Source organism: Oncorhynchus clarkii, chromosome 10, assembly GCF_045791955.1.
Source record: "Oncorhynchus clarkii lewisi isolate Uvic-CL-2024 chromosome 10, UVic_Ocla_1.0, whole genome shotgun sequence".
NCBI lineage: Eukaryota > Metazoa > Chordata > Actinopteri > Salmoniformes > Salmonidae > Oncorhynchus > Oncorhynchus clarkii.
The window spans coordinates 22,256,540-22,277,074 of record NC_092156.1 but is presented as its reverse complement, the minus strand read 5'-3'; the positions used below and the strand labels follow the sequence as shown (position 1 = coordinate 22,277,074).

Here is a 20,535-nt window from a genome sequence, read left to right as displayed (position 1 = left end):
GCCTTCCGCCTGGCTACTCCAACCTCGGCCAACAGCTCCCCCCCCCCCCCCCCCCCCCCCCGCAGCTACTCGCCCAAGCCTCTCCAGGTTCTCCTTTACCCAAATCCAGATAGCAGATGTTCTGAAAGAGCTGCAAAACCTGGACCCGTACAAATCAGCTGGGCTTGACAATCTGGACCCTCTATTTCTGAAACTATCCGCCGCCATTGTCGCAACCCCTATTACCAGCCTGTTCAACCTCTCTTTCATATCGTCTGAGATCCCCAAGGATTGGAAAGCTGCCGCAGTCATCCCCCTCTTCAAAGGGGGAGACACCCTGGACCCAAACTGTTACAGACCTATATCCATCCTGCCCTGCCTATCTAAGGTCTTCGAAAGCCAAGTCAACAAACAGGTCACTGACCATCTCGAATCCCACCGTACCTTCTCCGCTGTGCAATCTGGTTTCCGAGCCGGTCACGGGTGCACCTCAGCCACGCTCAAGGTACTAAACGATATCATAACCGCCATCGATAAAAGACAGTACTGTGCAGGCGTCTTCATCGACCTTGCCAAGGCTTTCGACTCTGTCAATCACCATATTCTTATCGGCAGACTCATTAGCCTCGGATTTTCTGATGACTGCCTTGCCTGGTTCACCAACTACTTTGCATACAGAGTTCAGTGTGTCAAATCGGAGGGCATGCTGTCGGTCCTCTGGCAGTCTCTATGGGGGTGCCACAGGGTTCAATTCTCGGGCCGACTCTTTTCTCTGTATATATCAATGATGTTGCTCTTGCTGCGGGCGATTCCCTGATCCACCTCTACGCAGACGACATCATTCTATATACTTCTGGCCCGTCCTTGGACACTGTGCTATCTAACCTCCAAACGAGCTTCAATGCCATACAACACACCTTCCGTGGCCTCCAACTGCTCTTAAACGCTAGTAAAACCAAATGCATGCTTTTCAACCGTTTGCTGCCTGCACCCGCACGCCTGACTAGCATCACCACCCTGGATGGTTCCGACCTTGAATATGTGGACATTTATAAGTACCTAGGTGTCTGGCTAGACTGTAAACTCTCCTTCCAGACTCATATCAAACATCTCCAATCGAAAATCAAATCTAGAGTTGGCTTTCTATTCCACAACAAAGCCTCCTTCACTCACGCCGCCAAACTTACCCTAGTAAAACTGACTATCCTACCGATCCTCGACTTCGGCGATGTCATCTACAAAATTGCTTCCAACACTTTACTCAGCAAACTGGATGCAGTTTATCACAGTGCCATCCGTTTTGTCACTAAAGCACCTTATACCACCCACCACTGCGACCTGTATGCTCTAGTCGGCTGGCCCTCGCTACATATTCGTCGCCAGACCCTCTGGCTCCAGGTCATCTACAAGTCCATGCTAGGTAAAGCTCCGCCTTATCTCAGTTCACTGGTCACGATGGCAACACCCACCCGTAACACGCGCTCCAGCAGGTGTATCTCACTGATCATCCCTAAAGCCAACACCTCATTTGGCCTTCTTTCGTTCCAGTTCTCTGCTGCCTGTGACTGGAACGAATTGCAAAAATCGCTGAAGTTGGAGACTTTTATCTCCCTCACCAACTTCAAACATCTGCTATCTGAGCAGCTAACCGATCGCTGCAGCTGTACATAGTCTATCGGTAAATAGCCCACCCATTTTTACCTACCTCATCCCCATACTGTTTTTATTTATTTTATGCTCTTTTGCACACCAATATCTCTACCTGTACATGACCATCTGATCATTTATCACACCTCCTCATGCATTTTGCACACAATGTATATAGACTCTCCTTTTTTTCTACTGTGTTATTGACTTGTTAATTGTTTACTCCATGTGTAACTCTGTGTTGTCTGCTCACACTGCTATGCTTTATCTTGGCCAGGTCGCAGTTGTAAACGATAACTTGTTCTCAACTAGCCTACCTGGTTAAATAAAGGTGAAATAAATAAATAAATTAGCGGTGATGCATACTCGCCAAGGTAATGAACGAGTGCAATCGTTAGTGGTAGTATATGCACGGATAATGATATACATTCTACCAAGAGCTCTCCGGGGTTGCGGGCTGCACCTGCAACCCGCAGGTTGTGTGTGTGTGTGGCGAGCTTCAGGACCAGCTGACGCGTTAATTAATTGATTGTTGGGCCCAGAGTGATTAACGATCGCCATGACACTAATTAAATCCTTGTAGGAGTTTTGAGAGAGGCTGAGGAGGAGAGACCAAGAGAGAAAAAAGATTAAGTCAAGCATCTCAATGTACCAAAACATTTTTCATGCACTCAAGATGTAGAAAACACTCTTTGGTACTTCCTCTAATGACTGTATTAAAGAATTTCTCACATCTCGACTCGCCTCGACTAGATGGACTGTACTTATGGCCAATTCTATCTTTTTGAAACTTGGACACTGTCCCTGTTTGTTTTTAATTGCTCTCCTTCCCTTTTATCAGGACGCTCATCTTTGAACTAAAGCAGAGTGGGGCACAGGAAGGTGACTTATGGTGGAGGTAGGAGAGGTGAGAGAGGAGGGTGGGGTGGAGAAGAGAGGGCAGGGGACCCGACAGATGGTCGGTTTGTTCCTCTCTGTGACTGAAGAGATGCCCATTACCCCGGGACCAGAGCAAGAACGAGGGGGATGGAAAGAAAATAGATGAGAAAGAAAGACAGGGTATTGAGATGAGAGAGAAACAAAACAAGTCAAGGAAGATGCTACAATATAGAGAAAGAACAGCGAGGATGTGGAGAAAATAACAAACTCTTGCCTCCTTCATACATTTTTAACAATCTGTTTAGCGCAGCACCCAAAGCTGCCAACCATGATTAATAGTTAGATGCCCGGCCATTTACCCCTTCCCACTTCTTTCCTCCAATCACCAGTCACCAACATGGACCTGCCACCACAGACAGCCACATCCTTGGCTGCCATACAGGTCCGTTCAGGGTCAGCCGGCCTATAGGAAGAGAGATGGAAGAGTGATGTACTGTTCGACTTGGAGTCACCTCTCCTGTCTCTCTTGGGGCTTTTAGACAAGGCACTTAGACTTGTGTAATGCCAACGCCACTGCAACTGACCAGCCAGCCACACACACACACACACACACACACACACACACACACACACAGAAGTAGTGGATGGCATCCAAAAACCAACCACATTGCATTATATTGATTGCATTGTGTTTTCTCCCTCTGTGTTTTTGTAGTGTGCTTTGCATTATTAATTAGCTTTGTTTTGAATAATAGTGGTTTTAAATTAACCAAAAGGTCTGAAAACCTAGTTGTTAGTTTGAAATCTGTGTTTGTGTGATTGTGTAGCCCACTAACCTGCAAGCGGGTGGCCGTGAGCTGTCACCATCATTAGATCCTTGTCTGCAAATGAAAGTCTCTACATCTTCCACTGTTGTGAGCAATTTCTAGCCCCCGTCTAGCTCTGAGCTTCCCAATGAATTTTTAATGACCCCCCCCCCCCACACACACACACACACACACACACACACACACACACACACACAGTTTCCCTTGCTAGTAGTATGGCTATGGATCATCAGCCCGTGTTGCTGCTTACTGTTGAGTGCTCAGTATGCAGCACAGTCAGAGCCACAGAAATATGAAGTGCTGTATGAGCGGCAGAAGTTTGCAGACCGCTTTGGTTACATATTCCACCTCTTTTCAATGTCATGTTCATTATGCCCAGCACAATACCATTGTCTACATAATGTGAAAAGTCCTTTAACCTCCTTTAAACGTTGGGGTACAACAGTTGAACTAAGCTCATGAGGCATTTATAAGTTAGTGTTCTTTAAAAATCAATTGGTAGATATAATACATTTATAAGTCCAAAAATGTATCTAGCAATTGCAGATTGCCCCTTAAAACTCTCCCATTAGTACCAAAGGATCAGGGCCCATATTTATAAAGTATTTCAGAGTAGGAATGCTGATCTATTATCAGTTTTGCCTTTTACATCTTAATGAATACAGTTACATGGACAGGGGGGACCTGATCCTAGATCAGAAACTCTAACCCAAGACGCTTTATGTGCACAGGCCCAGAGGTACTATAGTAAAGAACTAAAATAACAGCACATATGCTCCAAACCCTTTTTGAGGAACTGTGGTTTCTCTATTAAGGGACAAGCTAGCAGTGTTACAGCTACATGTGAGACTTCATTGACAGCAAAGCGTAATGTTACTCTTTATTAATGTTCATGGGAACATATGAGCGCAAATGTACATATCCAACAACTATGTTCCAATAGAACATACTGTAAATAGAATACTTCCCCATTAACCATTATGAGAATAGTACTTATTAGATTAGAGCAATAAAACATATGGGTATCTTTGGGGAGATACACAGAATTATTATACATAGTTAACAGTCTTTGGAGACTACAGATAGCCCATAGATTCTAGGTAGATGTTCATGTTGACTTATCTGGAAAGATTTGCTCCAGAACACCTGAATGTGAAAAGGCAAAGGCATTGTGCTTCTGTGCATATACACCAATGTTGACTAGGCCCTCTCTCTTTTTGCCAGGAAACCGACTCTGGGGCCTACACCTGCGTGGCTTCCAGCTCGAGCGGAGAAACGATGTGGAGCGGTGTACTCACTGTTAAAGGTAAATGCCCACACACGTAGACACGCGCGCACACACACACATGCACACGGACACAGTGAATGGTAAATCTACTGTAATAAACTCCTCCCTACAGTATTAGATTGCCTCTGCCATGTCATTGTCACGTTGGCATGAAGGATCGGGAGACAGACGCAGGAATGCGTAATAGTTTTTATTATTAAGCCCAAATTACTGCGTGCCGTATAAAGGCACGGGGAGGGATCCGTGACAGCAGCGCAACGACACCGGCCTTGAGGACAATCACAGGAATGCAGTGCAGGTCGATCAGGACACGATGCAGCTGCTGAAGTTGCGTCGGACGGGCCAGTTGCTGCTGCCAAAGTTGCGATGGCACCGGACGGACCAGTAGCAGTGGCTCCGGACAAACTAGTTGTAGCGTCGTCGGACGGGCCAGTTGTAGCTGCTGAAGTTGCAGCAACACCAGACGGACCAGTCGCAACATTGTCGGACGGGCCATTCCCGCTGTCTCCCTTAATGGCCGATTATTCTGTCACGTTGGTAACAATGATTTGGGAGACAGACGCAGGAATGCGTAATATTTTTTTTAAAATGAAGCACAAATTACGGCTTGCCATGTAAAGGCATGGGGACGAAGACCAAACAAAAAAACTAGGAGTACCTTGAATAAATAAAACATGCGCACAATGATTAACACATGGGACGAGACCCGACTCACAAGAGCACGAAAACCCAAAACACACAGCACAGGTACTCACACGCACCAACGGACATTGTAACAATAATCAACCCCCAAATGGAAACCAAAGGGCACATATATACAAATACAATCAGTGGGAATAGGGGCCAGGTGTGTTCCAGAAAGATCCGTGACAGTCATGCCCATATAAGATCATTGAATCAAGAAATAAGGCAGAGGTCTTGTGATATTGTGGATGAAATCACACCTAGGGGCGTTGCTTGGCCCATGGCGAAGCAGAGGGATGATGAGTTGGAATAAGTAGTGTCTTGTTGCTGTTATGAAATGCTAATGTTTGATGAAGCTTGATAAGATGGTATTTAGTGCCTACTAATGCATCGTAAACCAACCAAACAGAAACTCTGAATTCTTTTCAATTCGTAATTGACAGAATTTAAATTTAATTGACCTTATTGCATGAATTATTTATTTGTAACTCTTTAGACCACAAAAGGGCTTCCAACAACAGTTATATTGAGAATGGTACTACTAAATATAGGAGATTCACTACCCTCCAGCTACCCTCTCATCCTCTGTCTCTATTGTCTCTTTTTAAATGCATTTTAAATAAAGTTTGATTTGATTGTGATTTTCAGAGAGTGGCGTTTCGTCTGTGTCCCAGGCATCAGAACCCTTCCAGCTACCGGGACCTCCCCAGAAGCCTGTGGTGACCGACGTGACCCGCAACAGTGTCACCCTCACCTGGCAGCCCAACGCCCATGAGGGGGGGGCTGCCGTCACCTCCTACATCCTCGAGGCCTTCAGGTGGGTGGAGTCGACAGTAGAAGATAGACCTGGGCCGCGTTCAGTAGGGCTCAACCTTGTGGTACATTCTGTAGAACAGACAGAAAGACAGATTTGAAAAACAGTTTTTTCTTAGAAGTAACACGAAACATCTGAAGACACACTTTCCCTAACACACATTTTCTATCCTCCAGCCCACTGCCCTCTCTCTAGCCAGAGGTTGCTGTGTGCAGCCATCCCTCATCGTTTCTTAATGGTGTGTCAGCACATGAGCCGTGTTAGCCGGGCATGGCAGGCAGGAGGGCTCACCCCCCCCCCCCCCCCCCACGGACACACAGACTCTGACACCTTTCACATTCTAATCAACCCCAGCTAGGTTGGCAGCTGGCCCATGCTAAGCCACTCCCCAAATCTCCCAGCTGCCCTCACTTTGCTTTTATTCCACATCAAACAAATCAAAATCAAATCACATTTTATCGGTTGCAAACACATATTTAGCAGATGTTATTGCGGGTTTTACGTCCGTCGTTAGATGAATGAGACCAAAGCACAGCGTGGAAAGTGTTCATGATTTTTAAAACTGAACTCCGACAAAACAACAAAATACAAAACAGAACATAAAGTTCTGCAGCGCTAGACAACAACTATGTAAAAACAAGATCCCACTATCTAAGGTGTGAAAAAGGGCTGCCTAAGTATGATCCCCAATCAGAGACAACGATAGACAGCTGCCTCTGATTGGGAACCCTACCCGGCCAACAAAGAAATAGAAAAACTAGAATGCACACCCAAATCACACCCCAACCGAACCAAATAGAGAAATAAAAAGGCTCTCAAAGGTCAGGGTGTGACAGCGGATGTAGCGAAATGCTTGTGTTCCTAGCTCCAACAGTTCAGTAATATCTAACAATTCACAACAATCTAAAAGTAAAATAAAGGAATTAAGAAATAATTAATACTGGATATATATTATTTAAAATATTAGGACGAGCAATGTCAGTGTATGTGCATGCGGCAGGTAGCCTAGTGGTTAGAGCATTGGACTTAATCCCCGAGCTGACAAGGTAAAAATCTGCCGTTCTGCCCCTGAACAGGCAGTTAACCTACTGTTCCTAGGTCATCATTGAAAATAAGAATTTGTTCTTAACTGACTTGCCTAGTTAAATAAAGGCAAAAATAAAATAAATATATACAGTACCAGACAAATTTTGGACACACCTACTCATTCAAGGGGTTTTCTTTATTTGGACTATTTTCTACATTGTAGAATAATAGTGAAGACATCAAAGCTGTAAAATAACACATATGGAATCATGTAGTAACTAAGAAAGTGTTAAACAAATCAAAATATATTTTATATTTGAGATTCTTCAAAGTAGCCACCGTTTGCCTTGATGACAGCTTTGCATACTCTTGGCATTCTCTCAACCAGCTTCATGAGGTAGTCACCTGGAAGGAATGCATTTCAATTAACAGGTGAGCCTTGTAAAAAGTTAAGTTGTAGAATTTCTTTCCTTCTTATTGCATTTGAGCCAATCAGTTGTGTTGTGACAAGGTAGGGGTGGTATACAGAAGATAGCCCTATTTGGTAAAAGACCAAGTCCATATTATGGCAAGAACAGCTCAAACAAGCAGAGAAACAACAGTCCATCATTACTTTAAGGCATGAAGGTCAGTCATTTCGGAAAATTTCAAGAACTTTCAAAGTTTCCTTGAATGCAGTTGCAAAAAACATCAAGTGGTTTGTAATGACACACACATAAACACACCGTGATCAACTTAGCGCGCCTTCATGGAAATTAGTGGGGTAATCTAAAATGGTAATAAATTTAAATGCGGATGGCACAGACAGACAAGTCCTTGGGCTATTGTACGCTGAGAGGAATTTTGCCCCCTCCCAACCTGACTCACTAGCCCCCTCATCCCTCTTCTCTCACCTTGCCCCCTGGGCAGTAGTTAGCACCGTGCCAAGTGGGCAAAATTGTGCTGGGGGTTGTGGGGGTGGGAGTGTCCAGGGAGAGAGAAGTGGGGATGAGTGTGTGTGTGACAATGGGGAGATGGAATCCTGACACATTGTTACTGTATGAAGAATGGCATATGTACCATTCTAAAGGACATGCATGTTTATTGGGAAAGAGTGTATGTTTACGTGTGTATCTGTGTTTTCCTGTGTGTGTGTGCTTCCCATGCTTCAGCCTCTCCTCCGACAAAGTGACCTTAGATTTATCACTACCAGTATTGGGTGGTCTGCTCGAGGAATATGAATGGCTCGCGCAGCTTTTATATCTCTGTCGCCTAATTGCACAGGTTAGCTGTAAAGTCACTAGTCTGCTGCTGTCTCTGGCAAGATGAAGAAAATAAAAAGTGAACGAATGGAGAGAAATTTTAAAAAAATAAAAAAGCGAGGGGTGGAGGAGGTTGTCATGTGACCATGCCACTAAATAATAGTCAGGAGAGGAAAATGCGGGACCGTCAAAGCCAAAGAAGCTCAACATGTTTCCCTCTACCTTCATCAGATGTGTTGTTCACAAGATTTATCACATTTATTTATTACAGAGCGAAATAGTATCATTATGCAAGTGATCTCACACATTTTCATAAAAACAAGCAATTTTAAAAGGACAAAAAAACATAAGACTTGACAGAAATACAGCTGGCATTATTGTTATTGTAATCAGAATGAAGACAGTGAATAATAGTTTATCACTATAGAGTAATGACATCGTTGTCACTACAGGGTATAAGGAAGGCTTGCCTTGCACAGTAACTTTACTAACATAAGTGGAAATGACACGACATCATTGTCTGTGGTCTCTTACTCTAGCCAATCAGCAGGCAGTACGTGGCAAACGGTGGCTGACCTGGTAAAGTTGGAGAAACACACTGTCAGCGGTCTCTTTCCCAACACCATCTACCTGTTCATCGTCCGAGCGGTCAACGCCTACGGGCTGAGTGACCCCAGCCCTATCTCTGAGCCCGTCCGCACACAAGGTCAGTACCTGGGAGGGGATATAACAGCTTTACTGGACATTTACTATGAAAGACAATTGAAAAAAATGTAAGCATTACAAGGTGGTTGTTAGTGCAGAGAGAGCGTGAAAAGTTTGAAAGTGAAAACTTTTTTCTCAAATTTTGAAGCAGTTCATCATGAAAGTATGGCGGTTTGAAGGCTTCATAAAAACGATTTAGATTATTTCAATCAAGTGTATATGAGCTACAGTAAGCATCTACTATAGTTTTACTGTTATTGTGTGTCTGATGTTTGTTAATGTTGTGTTTGCAGATGGTAGTCCTACAGGTCAGGGAGTGGACCACAGGCAGGTCCAGAGAGAGTTGGGAGAGGTGGGTGTTCATCTTCAGGAGCCTGTCACACTCACTGCCTCCAGTGTTCAAGTATCATGGATGGTGAGTACCCTGACCTGAGTTTTTACATATTCTTTCACAGGAGAAATACCATCTGTAACGATGTGCGCTCAGAGTCGGGAAGAAAGTTCAGGTAGTGAGTGTTTAAAAAAAATGTACGGAACATAATACAAAACAAGAAACACTAACAGCACACAGACAGGAAACTGAAACAGAAACAATGACGCCTGGGGAAGGGACCAAAGGGAGTGACATATATAGGAAGGTAATCAGGGAAGTGATGAGTCTAGGTGAGTCTGATGACCTGCAGGTGAGCGTAACGATGGTGACAGGTGTGCGCCATAACGAGCAGCCTGCTGACCTAGAGGCCGGAGAGGGAGCACGCGTGACACCATCAGTTGTACTTTCACACTCTGGAATGTTTTTGTTTTTTTACTGTATATCCATTTCCAAGGGCAGTAAAACTGTAATTCATAAATGTCTATTTTTTTTCTCTCTTTCCACCCTTTTCTTCTGTCCCTCCCCAGGTAGACCGTCAGTCCCAGTACATCCAGGGCTACCGGCTCCTATACCGGCCCAGCGGTGGCACCTGGCAGCTGCAGGATATCAAGGCCCCGTCAGAGCGCCTGGCCGTGGTCGCCAACCTGCTCACAGGCACAGAGTATGAGATCAAGATCCGGCCCTACTTCGACGAGTTCCAGGGCAAGGACAGTCGGCTGCTGCTGATCAGAACAGCAGCGGAAGGTAAGACTGGCTTGAAGCTACTGTTACTCACAACTTCTGATGAGACTGACACAAGCCCTTTTGAGACCGAGGCTCTCCTAATATGGACATGGTACACTTGAGATAGCCTCTGTCCATAATGGAGGGAATGGTGGGTAACAAGGGTTTTAAAATAGGTGTTTCTCAATGGGACTTCCAGGTTCAAATAAAGGCTTTTAAAGTGGCGATTGATTGGTCATACTCAGTCGATGCTGTCAAAGAAAATGTGCCCTCAGTCAATTCACCCAGCAAAATAAGGGTGAAATACAAAATACATTCTAGAAGTGTTTTTTAAATAAAACATTTTAATACTTGTCTTGAAACATTTTGAGGACTCTGGCTTTTTGAAAATAGCTAGGTGTTCAGGAGCCTCTAGGAGTCACATCACAGTCGAAGCAATTGGATTGCAATTCCCAACACCTGTGTGACCTTTACATCCTGTTATGAAGACGAAGCACTGTTTATAGTTCAATAACCATTTGATGGCATTTGATGGAGTCGGCCATTTTCATCATTCTCAAATCATATTTTCGCTATTTTGCCAAATGCCCCTATTTCATTTTTTTCACATCAGTTGGGGGTTTTTCACACCTTGCTCGTATCTCTTCTCCTGCAGTCCCAAGCGCCCCTCCCAGAGCAGTAAACGTGGTTACAGTGAAGCTGAGCAACAGCTCCAGTATTAGTGTGTCCTGGGAGCCTCCTCCCGCCGACATGCAGAGTGGAATAATCCAGGAGTACAAGGTATGCTGACAGAGAAAATGGCATGATGATTGGATCTGTCCAAAAACGTGCATCCACGTTTTTTGGCATTTTCGTATAAACAAAATGGACATTACATAATAATAGTTACATAATTACGACATAGTTTCTTTGGGATTCATTAAAACAAGTAATGGGAAACAAAGGAGTAGCTATGAATTGTTTTGAATTATTTGAAGCAAGTATCAGAAAGTACCCAGTTACCAAATAAGTATTTTCTAAATAACAAAATATAATGTAAACACCAGCTCAAACAGGACTGTAAAATAAATTGTGTCTATATAATGACTTCCTCAGAGTCACAACAGGCAGTCCTAATAGCATGTTGACGTTTACTGTCATGAGTCTCGTCCTGGAGGCAGAACTGAGTGATTTCTTCTTAGATAGGCCAGCTACAATGTCAAAATTGTCTATATTGTAAAAAATGTATATAAAAACTCAAATTCATTTAAGGTTAGGGTTAGCAGTGTGGTTAAGGTTAGTGTTAGGTTAGGTTTAAAATCAGATTTTATGACTTTGTGGCTGTGCAGAGCTGCCTTCAGAACAAGATTCATGACGGAAAAAAACGCTAACATGCGTCCTAATTTGGACACCGCAAATTTTACCTCTTCAATCTCACACCAACTCACCGTCCTCCAACCATCAACAGGTGTGGTGTGTGGGCAATGACACCCAGACCCGCTACCACATCAACACCACCGTGGATGGCACTGTCCTCTCCACCGTACTCAAGGGGCTGCTGCCAGGCATCCTGTACCAGGTGGAGGTGGCAGCGGTGACCAGCGCCAGAGTGGGCATCCACAGCCAGCCTGTGTCTGTCCTCATCAGTGAGTCCCCCCAGAACCACAAGCTAGCAGAATTAGACATTTCAGACTGCGATATCAAGGAGATAGTGGGGGTAGCTAAAATTACTGAAATTATTGCCATGCATTTTTTTTATTACATTTAAATGTTTGGTCATTTAGCAGACGCTCTTATCTAGAGCGATTTACAGGAGCAATTAGGATTAAGTTCCTTGCTCAAGGGCATATCGACAGATTTTTCACCTATTCGGCTAAGGGATTCGAGGTTGGTTATAATACTTAACAGGTAAAAGTTAAATATCCCTCCACTAACTACTTGCCGCTCTCCTTCAGAGCTGCCAGTGGAAGCACCGTCAGTGCCCGGTACCGGGGAGGACGCGGAGGGTGATGAGAGCAGCGTGAGCCTGGCCGAGCAGATTACTGATGTGGTGAAGCAGCCGGCATTCATCGCTGGGATCGGCGGGGCCTGCTGGGTCATCCTCATGGGTTTCAGCGTGTGGATCTACTGCCGCCGCAAGAAGAGGAAGGAGCTTAGTCACTACACTGCATCGTTCAACTACACGCCTGCTGGTACTTTGCACTTTATATGATGCAATCTTTACACACCACTAAATGTTACCTTACCACAATATCAAAGAAGTATGTTGTAACTCACCTTACCATATCAAGTATTCCACTGCACTTTACAAAAGGCTACTATTAAAGTTAAAGTTACCTAACAAAATATTTACTTGTTGCATTCTAATATATTGGCAAACTTGCACTTGACAATGGAGTGCAATGGAGTAGAAACTTCTGTTTTCTCTTTTCAAAACTGGTTGAATGACTATTTTTACCCTGTAGGCACCTGAAACTTACCCAAAGTGACATAGTAAACGAGAATCACCTGCCTCCAACCAAATTAATTTGAATTCTGAATTCGTAATACTTTTTTTTTTAAATCTTCATTTCAGTTTAGATGTTTTACTTGTTGTGCAGTTGTAAATCAAACAAATCCTTGTGTGAACACCAAAATAGTCTTTTGATGCATTAAAGGGGCCATCTGCAGTTGCTACATCCATTTTCGTGCTTACAACATAATGATATGTACCCATTGATTCTTGAAGAATATAACATATACAGTAAATGCCTCGCGAGCTTTGTTCAACTGTCATACCTCATCAGAACCCAAAATATAAGGTTGCTTTACTCAAATGTTTGGAACAAAGCAAATGTAAACAAACACTATACATCCTGACAACATGGTTAGAACTATAATTTTGATATCATGGACGGTCAGTCCTTGCATCCATAGCTTTGTCTATAAATTTGAGTGGTTACATTTCTATAGCCCCATCTCTCAGCTTTTTACTGAAACAGAATATGAATGCGTTTTTTTTTTTTAAATGCTGATTCCTGCTTTAGGGTTGCCAATATATTACAACGAACTGTACCATACTGCACTGTGGCAACCTTACTGTATTTTACCTTGCCCTTCACACCTGAATGCACATTTATTTTTTTCTGCAGTTGGCTTTCCACATGGAGAGACATCTGGACTTAGTGGAAGGTAAGGATCCCTGTTTATGTCATTTCAAGTTGATTTTCACATTCTTATATTAGTCCTTTTTTTGTAATGTGATGAGAACAAAGTTGTGGATTGACATCAGATATGATCATAGTGTGTGACTACCTACATGTACATATTACCTCAATTACCTTGTCTAACTGGTGGCCCTGCACATTGACTCTGTACCGGTACCCCCTGTATATAGCCTCTCTATTGTTATTTTACTGCTGCTCTTTAATTATTTGGTACCTTTATTTCTTATTTCTTGTAGGTATTTTTCTTAAAACTGCATTGTAAGCGTTTCACTGTAAGGTCTACTACACCTGTTGTATTCGGCGCATGTGATAAATAAAAATGGATTTGATTTGATTAATTGTGTTTTAGGCCTGGCATGCTGGGTGGCAACATGGGCAACTACCCATGGCTGGCAGACTCTTGGCCCACCACCAACCTGGTCCACAGTGGCAAGGAGGCTGTCAAATGCTGCACCTCCAAACATGACACGGCAGAGAGATACTACAATGGTATGAGACAGGGCATGATTCTGCACACGATGGCCATTTTGTTTTGTATAAACATGAATGGTATACTACGGGGCTGCCAACATGCACGCATTTTGCGTACCAACTACGCAATTCTCTGTCCATGTACGCAGGTACGAGTTCCGGGTTAAAAGTATGCAGAAATTAATAGGGTCGGATTTTTTGTTTTTTGTTTTTACATTTTAATAAAAAATGAATCCACTGAGTAAATCTAACAGCAGTTCACTCGCATTTGATAGTGAAAGAAAGAATACCCTCTTGCTAGGGACAGAGGTCCCAGGCAGAGCCAGGTAGCTGTGGAGAATACCCTCTCACTAGGGACAGAGGTCCCAGGCTCAGCCAGGTAGCGCCTTGCTAACATGGCAACATGAGAGTATATTAACTCTTTGGTCTTCCACCATGTAAGTGGATCAGCATCCAGGGGACTACAGTCCACTTCCCGGTATGAGGTCACCTCCTCCTCTATGGCCTTGACCTTTGACTTGGTTCCCTGCTCCTGGGTTGTGAACTACTCTCCAAAAAGCTCAGTCATGGCAGACTTCTTTTCTGGAGGAGAACCCCTGTCACCTGCCATCTCTAGAGAGGGGTTAGCTCCTGTGGTATCTGTGGCTTGACCCTGCAGAATTAAATTAGATGAAAATACTATCTCTGAAGTGGCTTTAAAAATATGATTTGTTGTTAGAAATATATATCAGACACTATTATGACAATTACAATTATTACCTTATAATGAATTGTTAAATCACAATCTCTGCTGTGAGTTCATTGTAGACTCTCAGACGAGCAGCAGCATCCAGGTGCAGCAGGGACTTGAACCGGGGGTCCAAAGCAGGGGCTCTTGTGTAAGAAGTCTTGGACACCAGGGTCAGCATATCTCGGCTCCAGGTTAACTCTGATAGCAGTCTTGACATCCCTTACTGCGGGTTCATCTTCATCAGATGCCACCATTGATTTCAGGATCATTGTTTTCATAGGCAGGACCATGGAAACTGATGGAATGCTTTCAGTGCATATCAGTGTTGTGACTGTTTTGAGAGGTTTGCACACTTTGATAACTTCCTCTGCTAGTCTTATGTTATTTTCAGACAGTCACAATAGCTTTCACATTCTTCCTCACAGCTTGATCAGTCGGTGTAGAATACACAGTAACTTTCTGCTCAAGGTGTCTCTCAACCATGTCATGGCTTGAATTCCGTCTAGTAGGGACATCTTGGATTAATTTGTGGTTTGGCAGCTCCAGCATCTCCTGATTTGTCTTAAACATGTGCAGCAGTTGTGCTTTTATGAAAGAGGGATACCACCGTCCTGATCTTTGCTAGGAGGCAAGAGATTGGATTCACTGACAATGCTTTTTGAGATGCTAGATTAATAACGTGAGCAAAGCATCCTATCTGTGGCCCCAATCCAGCTAGTGCAACGGCATTTACAATATTTCTAGCGTTGTCAGTGGTCACAGGAATCGTTACGTTATCCCCCTCCAACTTCCACACGGCAACTACATGACTCTCAAGGGGACGTGTTTGAAGGAAATGGCTTTTTATCTCCCACTCTGCCGTAATGAAATGAGCCGTTACAGTATGGTAGCTGTAGACGTCCAACTGTCTGTTGTTAGAGCAACAGACCTCATTCCTGACAACTTGCTCTGAAGTAGTTTTTTTTGGTTTGTATAAGGCAGGCATTAATGTCTGGGCCAAATGTGTACGGGAAGGAATAGTGCAGCGCGGCTCGACCACTTTAAACATGTTTCAGAACCCTGCATTCTATACCACAGAGAAGGCCTGCCGCTATGAATTTTGCCTTCGCTCCGTTGATTTCTTTAGCCCTACCGGAGTCAGCCTCATATTGTTGCCTGAAGGCTGTGGGGAGAAGTGGTTTCCGTTTCATTTTTTTCGCCTAGTCACACTGATTGGCACTTTGGGGTGATGTCGGCGCAAAAGAGTAGTCATGTTACTCGTATTGAAACTCGAATAGGCTATCAGCAATGAACAGAGCCTACACGTTGTAGATGTTATATCCACCACTCTAATAGGCTATCAGCAATGAACAGAGCCTACATGTTGTAGATGTTATATCCACCACTCTAACAGGCTATCAGCAATGAACAGAGCCTACATGTTGTAGATGTTATATCCACCACTCTAAAAGGCTATCAGCAATGAACAGAGCCTACATGTAGATGTTATATCCACCACTCTAATAGGCTATCAGCAATGAACAGAGCCTACATGTTGTAGATGTTATATCCACTACTCTAATAGGCTATCGGCAATGAACAGAGCCTACATGTTGTAGATGTTATATCCACCACTCTAATAGGCTATCGGCAATGAACAGAGCCTACATGTTGTAGATGTTATATCCACCACTCTAATAGGCTATCAGCAATGAACAGAGCCTACATGTTGTAGATGTAATATCCACCACTCTAATAAGCTATCAGTAATGAACAGAACCTACATGTTGTAGATGTTATATCCACCACTCTAATAAGCTATCAGTAATGAACAGAACCTACATGTTGTAGATGTTATATCCACAACTCTAATAAGCTATCAGTAATGAACAGAACCTACATGTTGTAGATGTTATATCCACCACTCTAATAAGCTATCAGCAATGAACAGAGCCTACATGTTGTAGAAGTTTTATCCACCACTCTAATAGGTTATCAGCAATAAACAGAGCCTACATGTTGTAGAAGTTTTATCCACCACTCTAATAGGTTATCAGCAATAAACAGAGCCTACATGTTGTAGAAGTTTTATCCACCACTCTAACAGGCTATCAGCAATGAACAGAGCCTACATGTTGTAGATGTTATATCAACCACTCTAATAGGCTATCAGCAATGAACAGAGCCTACATGTTGTAGAAGTTTTATCCACCACTCTAATAGGTTATCAGCAATGAACAGAGCGTAGATGTTATATCCACCACTCTAATAGGCTATCAGCAATGAACAGAGCCTACATGTTGTAGAAGTTTTATCCACCACTCTAATAGGTTATCAGCAATGAACAGAGCCTACATGTTGTAGAAGTCATCCTCCATCAAATGTGGACCTACTGACAAAACCTTCGACTTGACTCAGTATCTGTTCAAGCAAAGGGTTATCGGGGACAAAGGGGCAAAACAAAAGACAGAAAAGAAGGAAAAAGAAGGAACAAAAGATCTTACAAAAATTGAGAAAGTCCTAAAATGTCTCACAGATCCAGTATCAAAAATCTATGCATACTTTTTACAGAGTATACTCAAATATACATAAATATATCTCTGAACCTCATAGTTATCTATCTAGTTTAAAATGGGTCCAAAAAATAAAAAATACACTACATGACCAAGCCATACCAATTTTTGATGTCGGAAATCTGATTCTACAACGAGAGGCGCCGTGCATTCACATTTTACTGTCAACTTTAGAGATGCAACTGCAGAAACTAATGTCCTACTGCAAGCCAGACACTGTCACTACCATGATGGCAGAAACGAGTAGTGGTGTCAAGCCTACACTCTACCTGGCGAGACAAAACCAGCTTCCTGAGGAGGAGCTGCCCATTGGCCAGGACACCCGCAACTACATAGGAAGCCAAGGCAAGCTGGATCTGAAGACCTATGCAGATGTCAGAAACTTATTTTATTCTCCAGTAGATTTGGAGATGTGCTCCTCCTGCATGCAGTGGTCGCTGACATTGCCAACAGGCTGACTGCCAAGTTCTCATCCCTCAACTTTGTCATGGCACGCTTTCCCTGCATTATTCCTGAAGGAGCCGCTGTTCATCTGTTGGAAGATGAGTTTAGACTCTATCAGTCAACAACCTTTGAGCAGAGTCTGGTCAACATGCGCAAGAATCAGGCCTGAAGAGAAATCAGCACAATGAAAGGGGGGGGCAACCTTTTGGCTGTGATGCTGGGAATATTGGTCATATTCCACAGCAATGCAGACTGCGAACGAATATTCCGTCTTGTTTCCAAGAACAAAACCCAGTACAGCCTCCCTCAGTACAGACATGCTGAGTGCTCTCGTTACCAAGAAGGTTTCAATGATTGCCAGAGGAACTGTTTGCCACAGAGAAGTCTACCCTGATGCCCTGCTGCGTGAGGCTACATCTGCTAGCTACCAGGCAAAGCTGTCTAGGAAATGATTTCCTGAACATTTGAAGGTCTCCAGAAGATTTGTTCTCACCCACTGTTTCCTATCATTGTTTTTGTTTTTATTATGGATAAAGTGTTTATTTGACACTGATGCACTGCTTCAAACATTTGTTATTCTTATCAGTTAAAAAAAAAAGATGTTTGTACGTTTTGTACCTAAATAAATAACTTATTATTGTTTGTTTAATCAAATAAAAAATAAGAATAAAGGCCCTTTGTGTGTTCGTTCAAATTAGATGGGGTGGCAGGTAGCCTAGTGATTAGAGTGTTGGGCCAGTAACCAAAAGGTTGCTGAATTGACTTCCCGAGCTGACAAGGTAAAAATCTGTCATTCTGCCCCTGAACAAGGCAGTTAACCTACTGTTCCCCAGTAGGTCAATGTAAATAAGAATTTGTTCTTAAGTGACTTGCCTAGTAAAATATATTGTTAGCGACTTTTGCCATATGTGTAAATGGAATGCTGTCAAGAAAGAAAGCATTCCAACCAAAAGAGCGTGCTACACGCGTGAGTTGATTCTTCAATTTCCCGCGTGTGTCTGGTACTCTAAAATGCTGGACAGGGTTGGCAGGTCTGAATATCTTCTGCAAACCAAACAGGTTGAATTGTTGTACTTTTATATTTTCTTGTGCATAACTAACTACTGTATCCTGTATACAGTGCATTCGGAAAAAAAAACCTTACCCTTTTTCCACATTTTGTTATGTTACAGCCTTATTCTAACATGGATTAAATTATTTTATCCTCTACAACTTGATTGTATTCCACTTGTGGTAAATTCTATTGATTGAACATGATTTAGAAAAGGCACACACCTGTCTATATACACAGTTGACAGTGCATGTCGGAGGAAAAACCAAGCCATGAGGTAAAAGGAATTGTCCGTAGAGCTCCGAGACAGGATTGTGTCGAGGCACAGATCTGGGGAAGAGTAGCATTTTTTTTTTCAGCATTGAAGGTCGCCAAGAACACAGTGGCCTCCATTGTTCTTAAATGGAAGAAGTTTGGAACCACCAAGACTCTGCCTAGAGCTGGCCACACGGCCAAACTGAGCATTCTGGGGAGAAGGGCCTTGGTCAGGTCCCCGATGGTCACTCTGACAGAGGTCTAGAGTTCCTCTCTGGAGATGAGAGAACTTTCCAGAAAGACAACCATCTCTGCAGCACTCCACCAATCAGGCCTTTATGGTAGAGTGGCCAGACGGAAGCCACTCCTCAGTAAAAGGCACAGGACAGCTCGCTTGGAGTTTGCCAAAAGGCACCTAAAGGACTCTCAGACCATGAGAAACAAGATTCTCTGGTCTGATGAAATCAAGATTGAACTCTTTGGCCTGAATGCCAAGTGTCACATCTGGAGGAAACCTCCTGGCACCATCCCTATGGTGAAGCATGGTGGTGGCAGCATCATACTGTGGGGGTGTTTTTCAGCGGCAGGGACTGGGAGATTAGTCAGGATTGAGGGAAAGATGAACGGAGCGAAGTACTTAAGAGATCCTTGTTGAAAACTTGCCCAGGACCTCAGACTGGGGCGATGGTTCACCTTGCAACAGGGCGACAACCCTAAGCACACAGCCAAGACAATGCAGGAGTGGCTTTGGGCCAAGTTTCTGATTGTCCTTCAGTGGCCCATGCCAGAGCCCGGACTTGAACCGGGCTCTGGAGAGACCTGAAAATAGCCTTGCAGCGATGCTCCCCATCCAACCTGACAGAATTTAAGAGGATATGCAGAGAATAATTGGAGAAACTCCCCAAATACAGGTGTGCCAAGCTCATAGCGTCATACTCAAGAAGAGTCAAGGCTGTAATCGTTGCCAAAGGTGCTTCAACAAAGTACTGAGTAAAGGGTATGAATTCTTATGTAAATGTGATATTTAAGTTTTTTATTTCTCAAAACCAGCTTTTGCTTTGCTTTGTATTGTGTGTAGATTGATGAGGGGAAAAACACATTTGAATCCATTTTAGAATAAGGCTGTAACATAACAAAATGTGGAAAAAGTCAAGGAGTCTGAATTCTTTCTGAATAAATTGTATGTCATGGTAACTGTTTTGGGTAATACAAGAATCGCTTAACTCACATAACAATACTAACTCTGCAGTCGAATAACAAATTCATTCTCATTACCATAAGTCAGTCACCTGTCACCTGAATCTGACTTCTCACTTCTTCTGACCCCTCTCACCACCAGAAGCGGGCATCTCTAACTACTTGAACCAGACAGAGAAGTACAGCACGGGCAGCTCCAATGAAGGTCCTATCTACAGCACCATCGACCCCAACGCCGAGGACCTGCGTAGCTTCAACAGCCCCTACTCCTCCACCACGCCCTACGCCAGCACTCCCATCATGCCCTTCACCAACCAGGCGCTCCAGGGCTCTCACAGCCCCACAGAGGAAGATGGCAGCCACTGGATCACCCAGCCCGCCGGACCCTCTTCCCAGTACGCCCAGCCCGAGCGCTGCAGGACGGACTGCGGTAAGACAGTGTTTAAGACGGTGTTTCCATTGGT

At 43.6% G+C, this 20,535-nt stretch overlaps 1 protein-coding gene across 1 annotated transcript in view; it reads left to right on the top strand.

The window, feature by feature from the left end:
* Window positions 1-20,535, top strand: part of LOC139418148 (roundabout homolog 2-like) — a 135,204-nt gene that overhangs the window by 106,315 nt on the left and 8,354 nt on the right. The window contains exons 10-20 of the mRNA XM_071167377.1: window positions 4,557-4,638; window positions 5,953-6,121; window positions 8,925-9,091; window positions 9,384-9,505; window positions 9,991-10,207; window positions 10,842-10,966; window positions 11,634-11,811; window positions 12,121-12,357; window positions 13,297-13,336; window positions 13,721-13,860; window positions 20,214-20,501. Of these exons, the coding sequence (XP_071023478.1) occupies window positions 4,557-4,638; window positions 5,953-6,121; window positions 8,925-9,091; window positions 9,384-9,505; window positions 9,991-10,207; window positions 10,842-10,966; window positions 11,634-11,811; window positions 12,121-12,357; window positions 13,297-13,336; window positions 13,721-13,860; window positions 20,214-20,501 (1,765 nt within the window). The remainder of the gene's footprint in view (window positions 1-4,556; window positions 4,639-5,952; window positions 6,122-8,924; window positions 9,092-9,383; window positions 9,506-9,990; window positions 10,208-10,841; window positions 10,967-11,633; window positions 11,812-12,120; window positions 12,358-13,296; window positions 13,337-13,720; window positions 13,861-20,213; window positions 20,502-20,535) is intronic.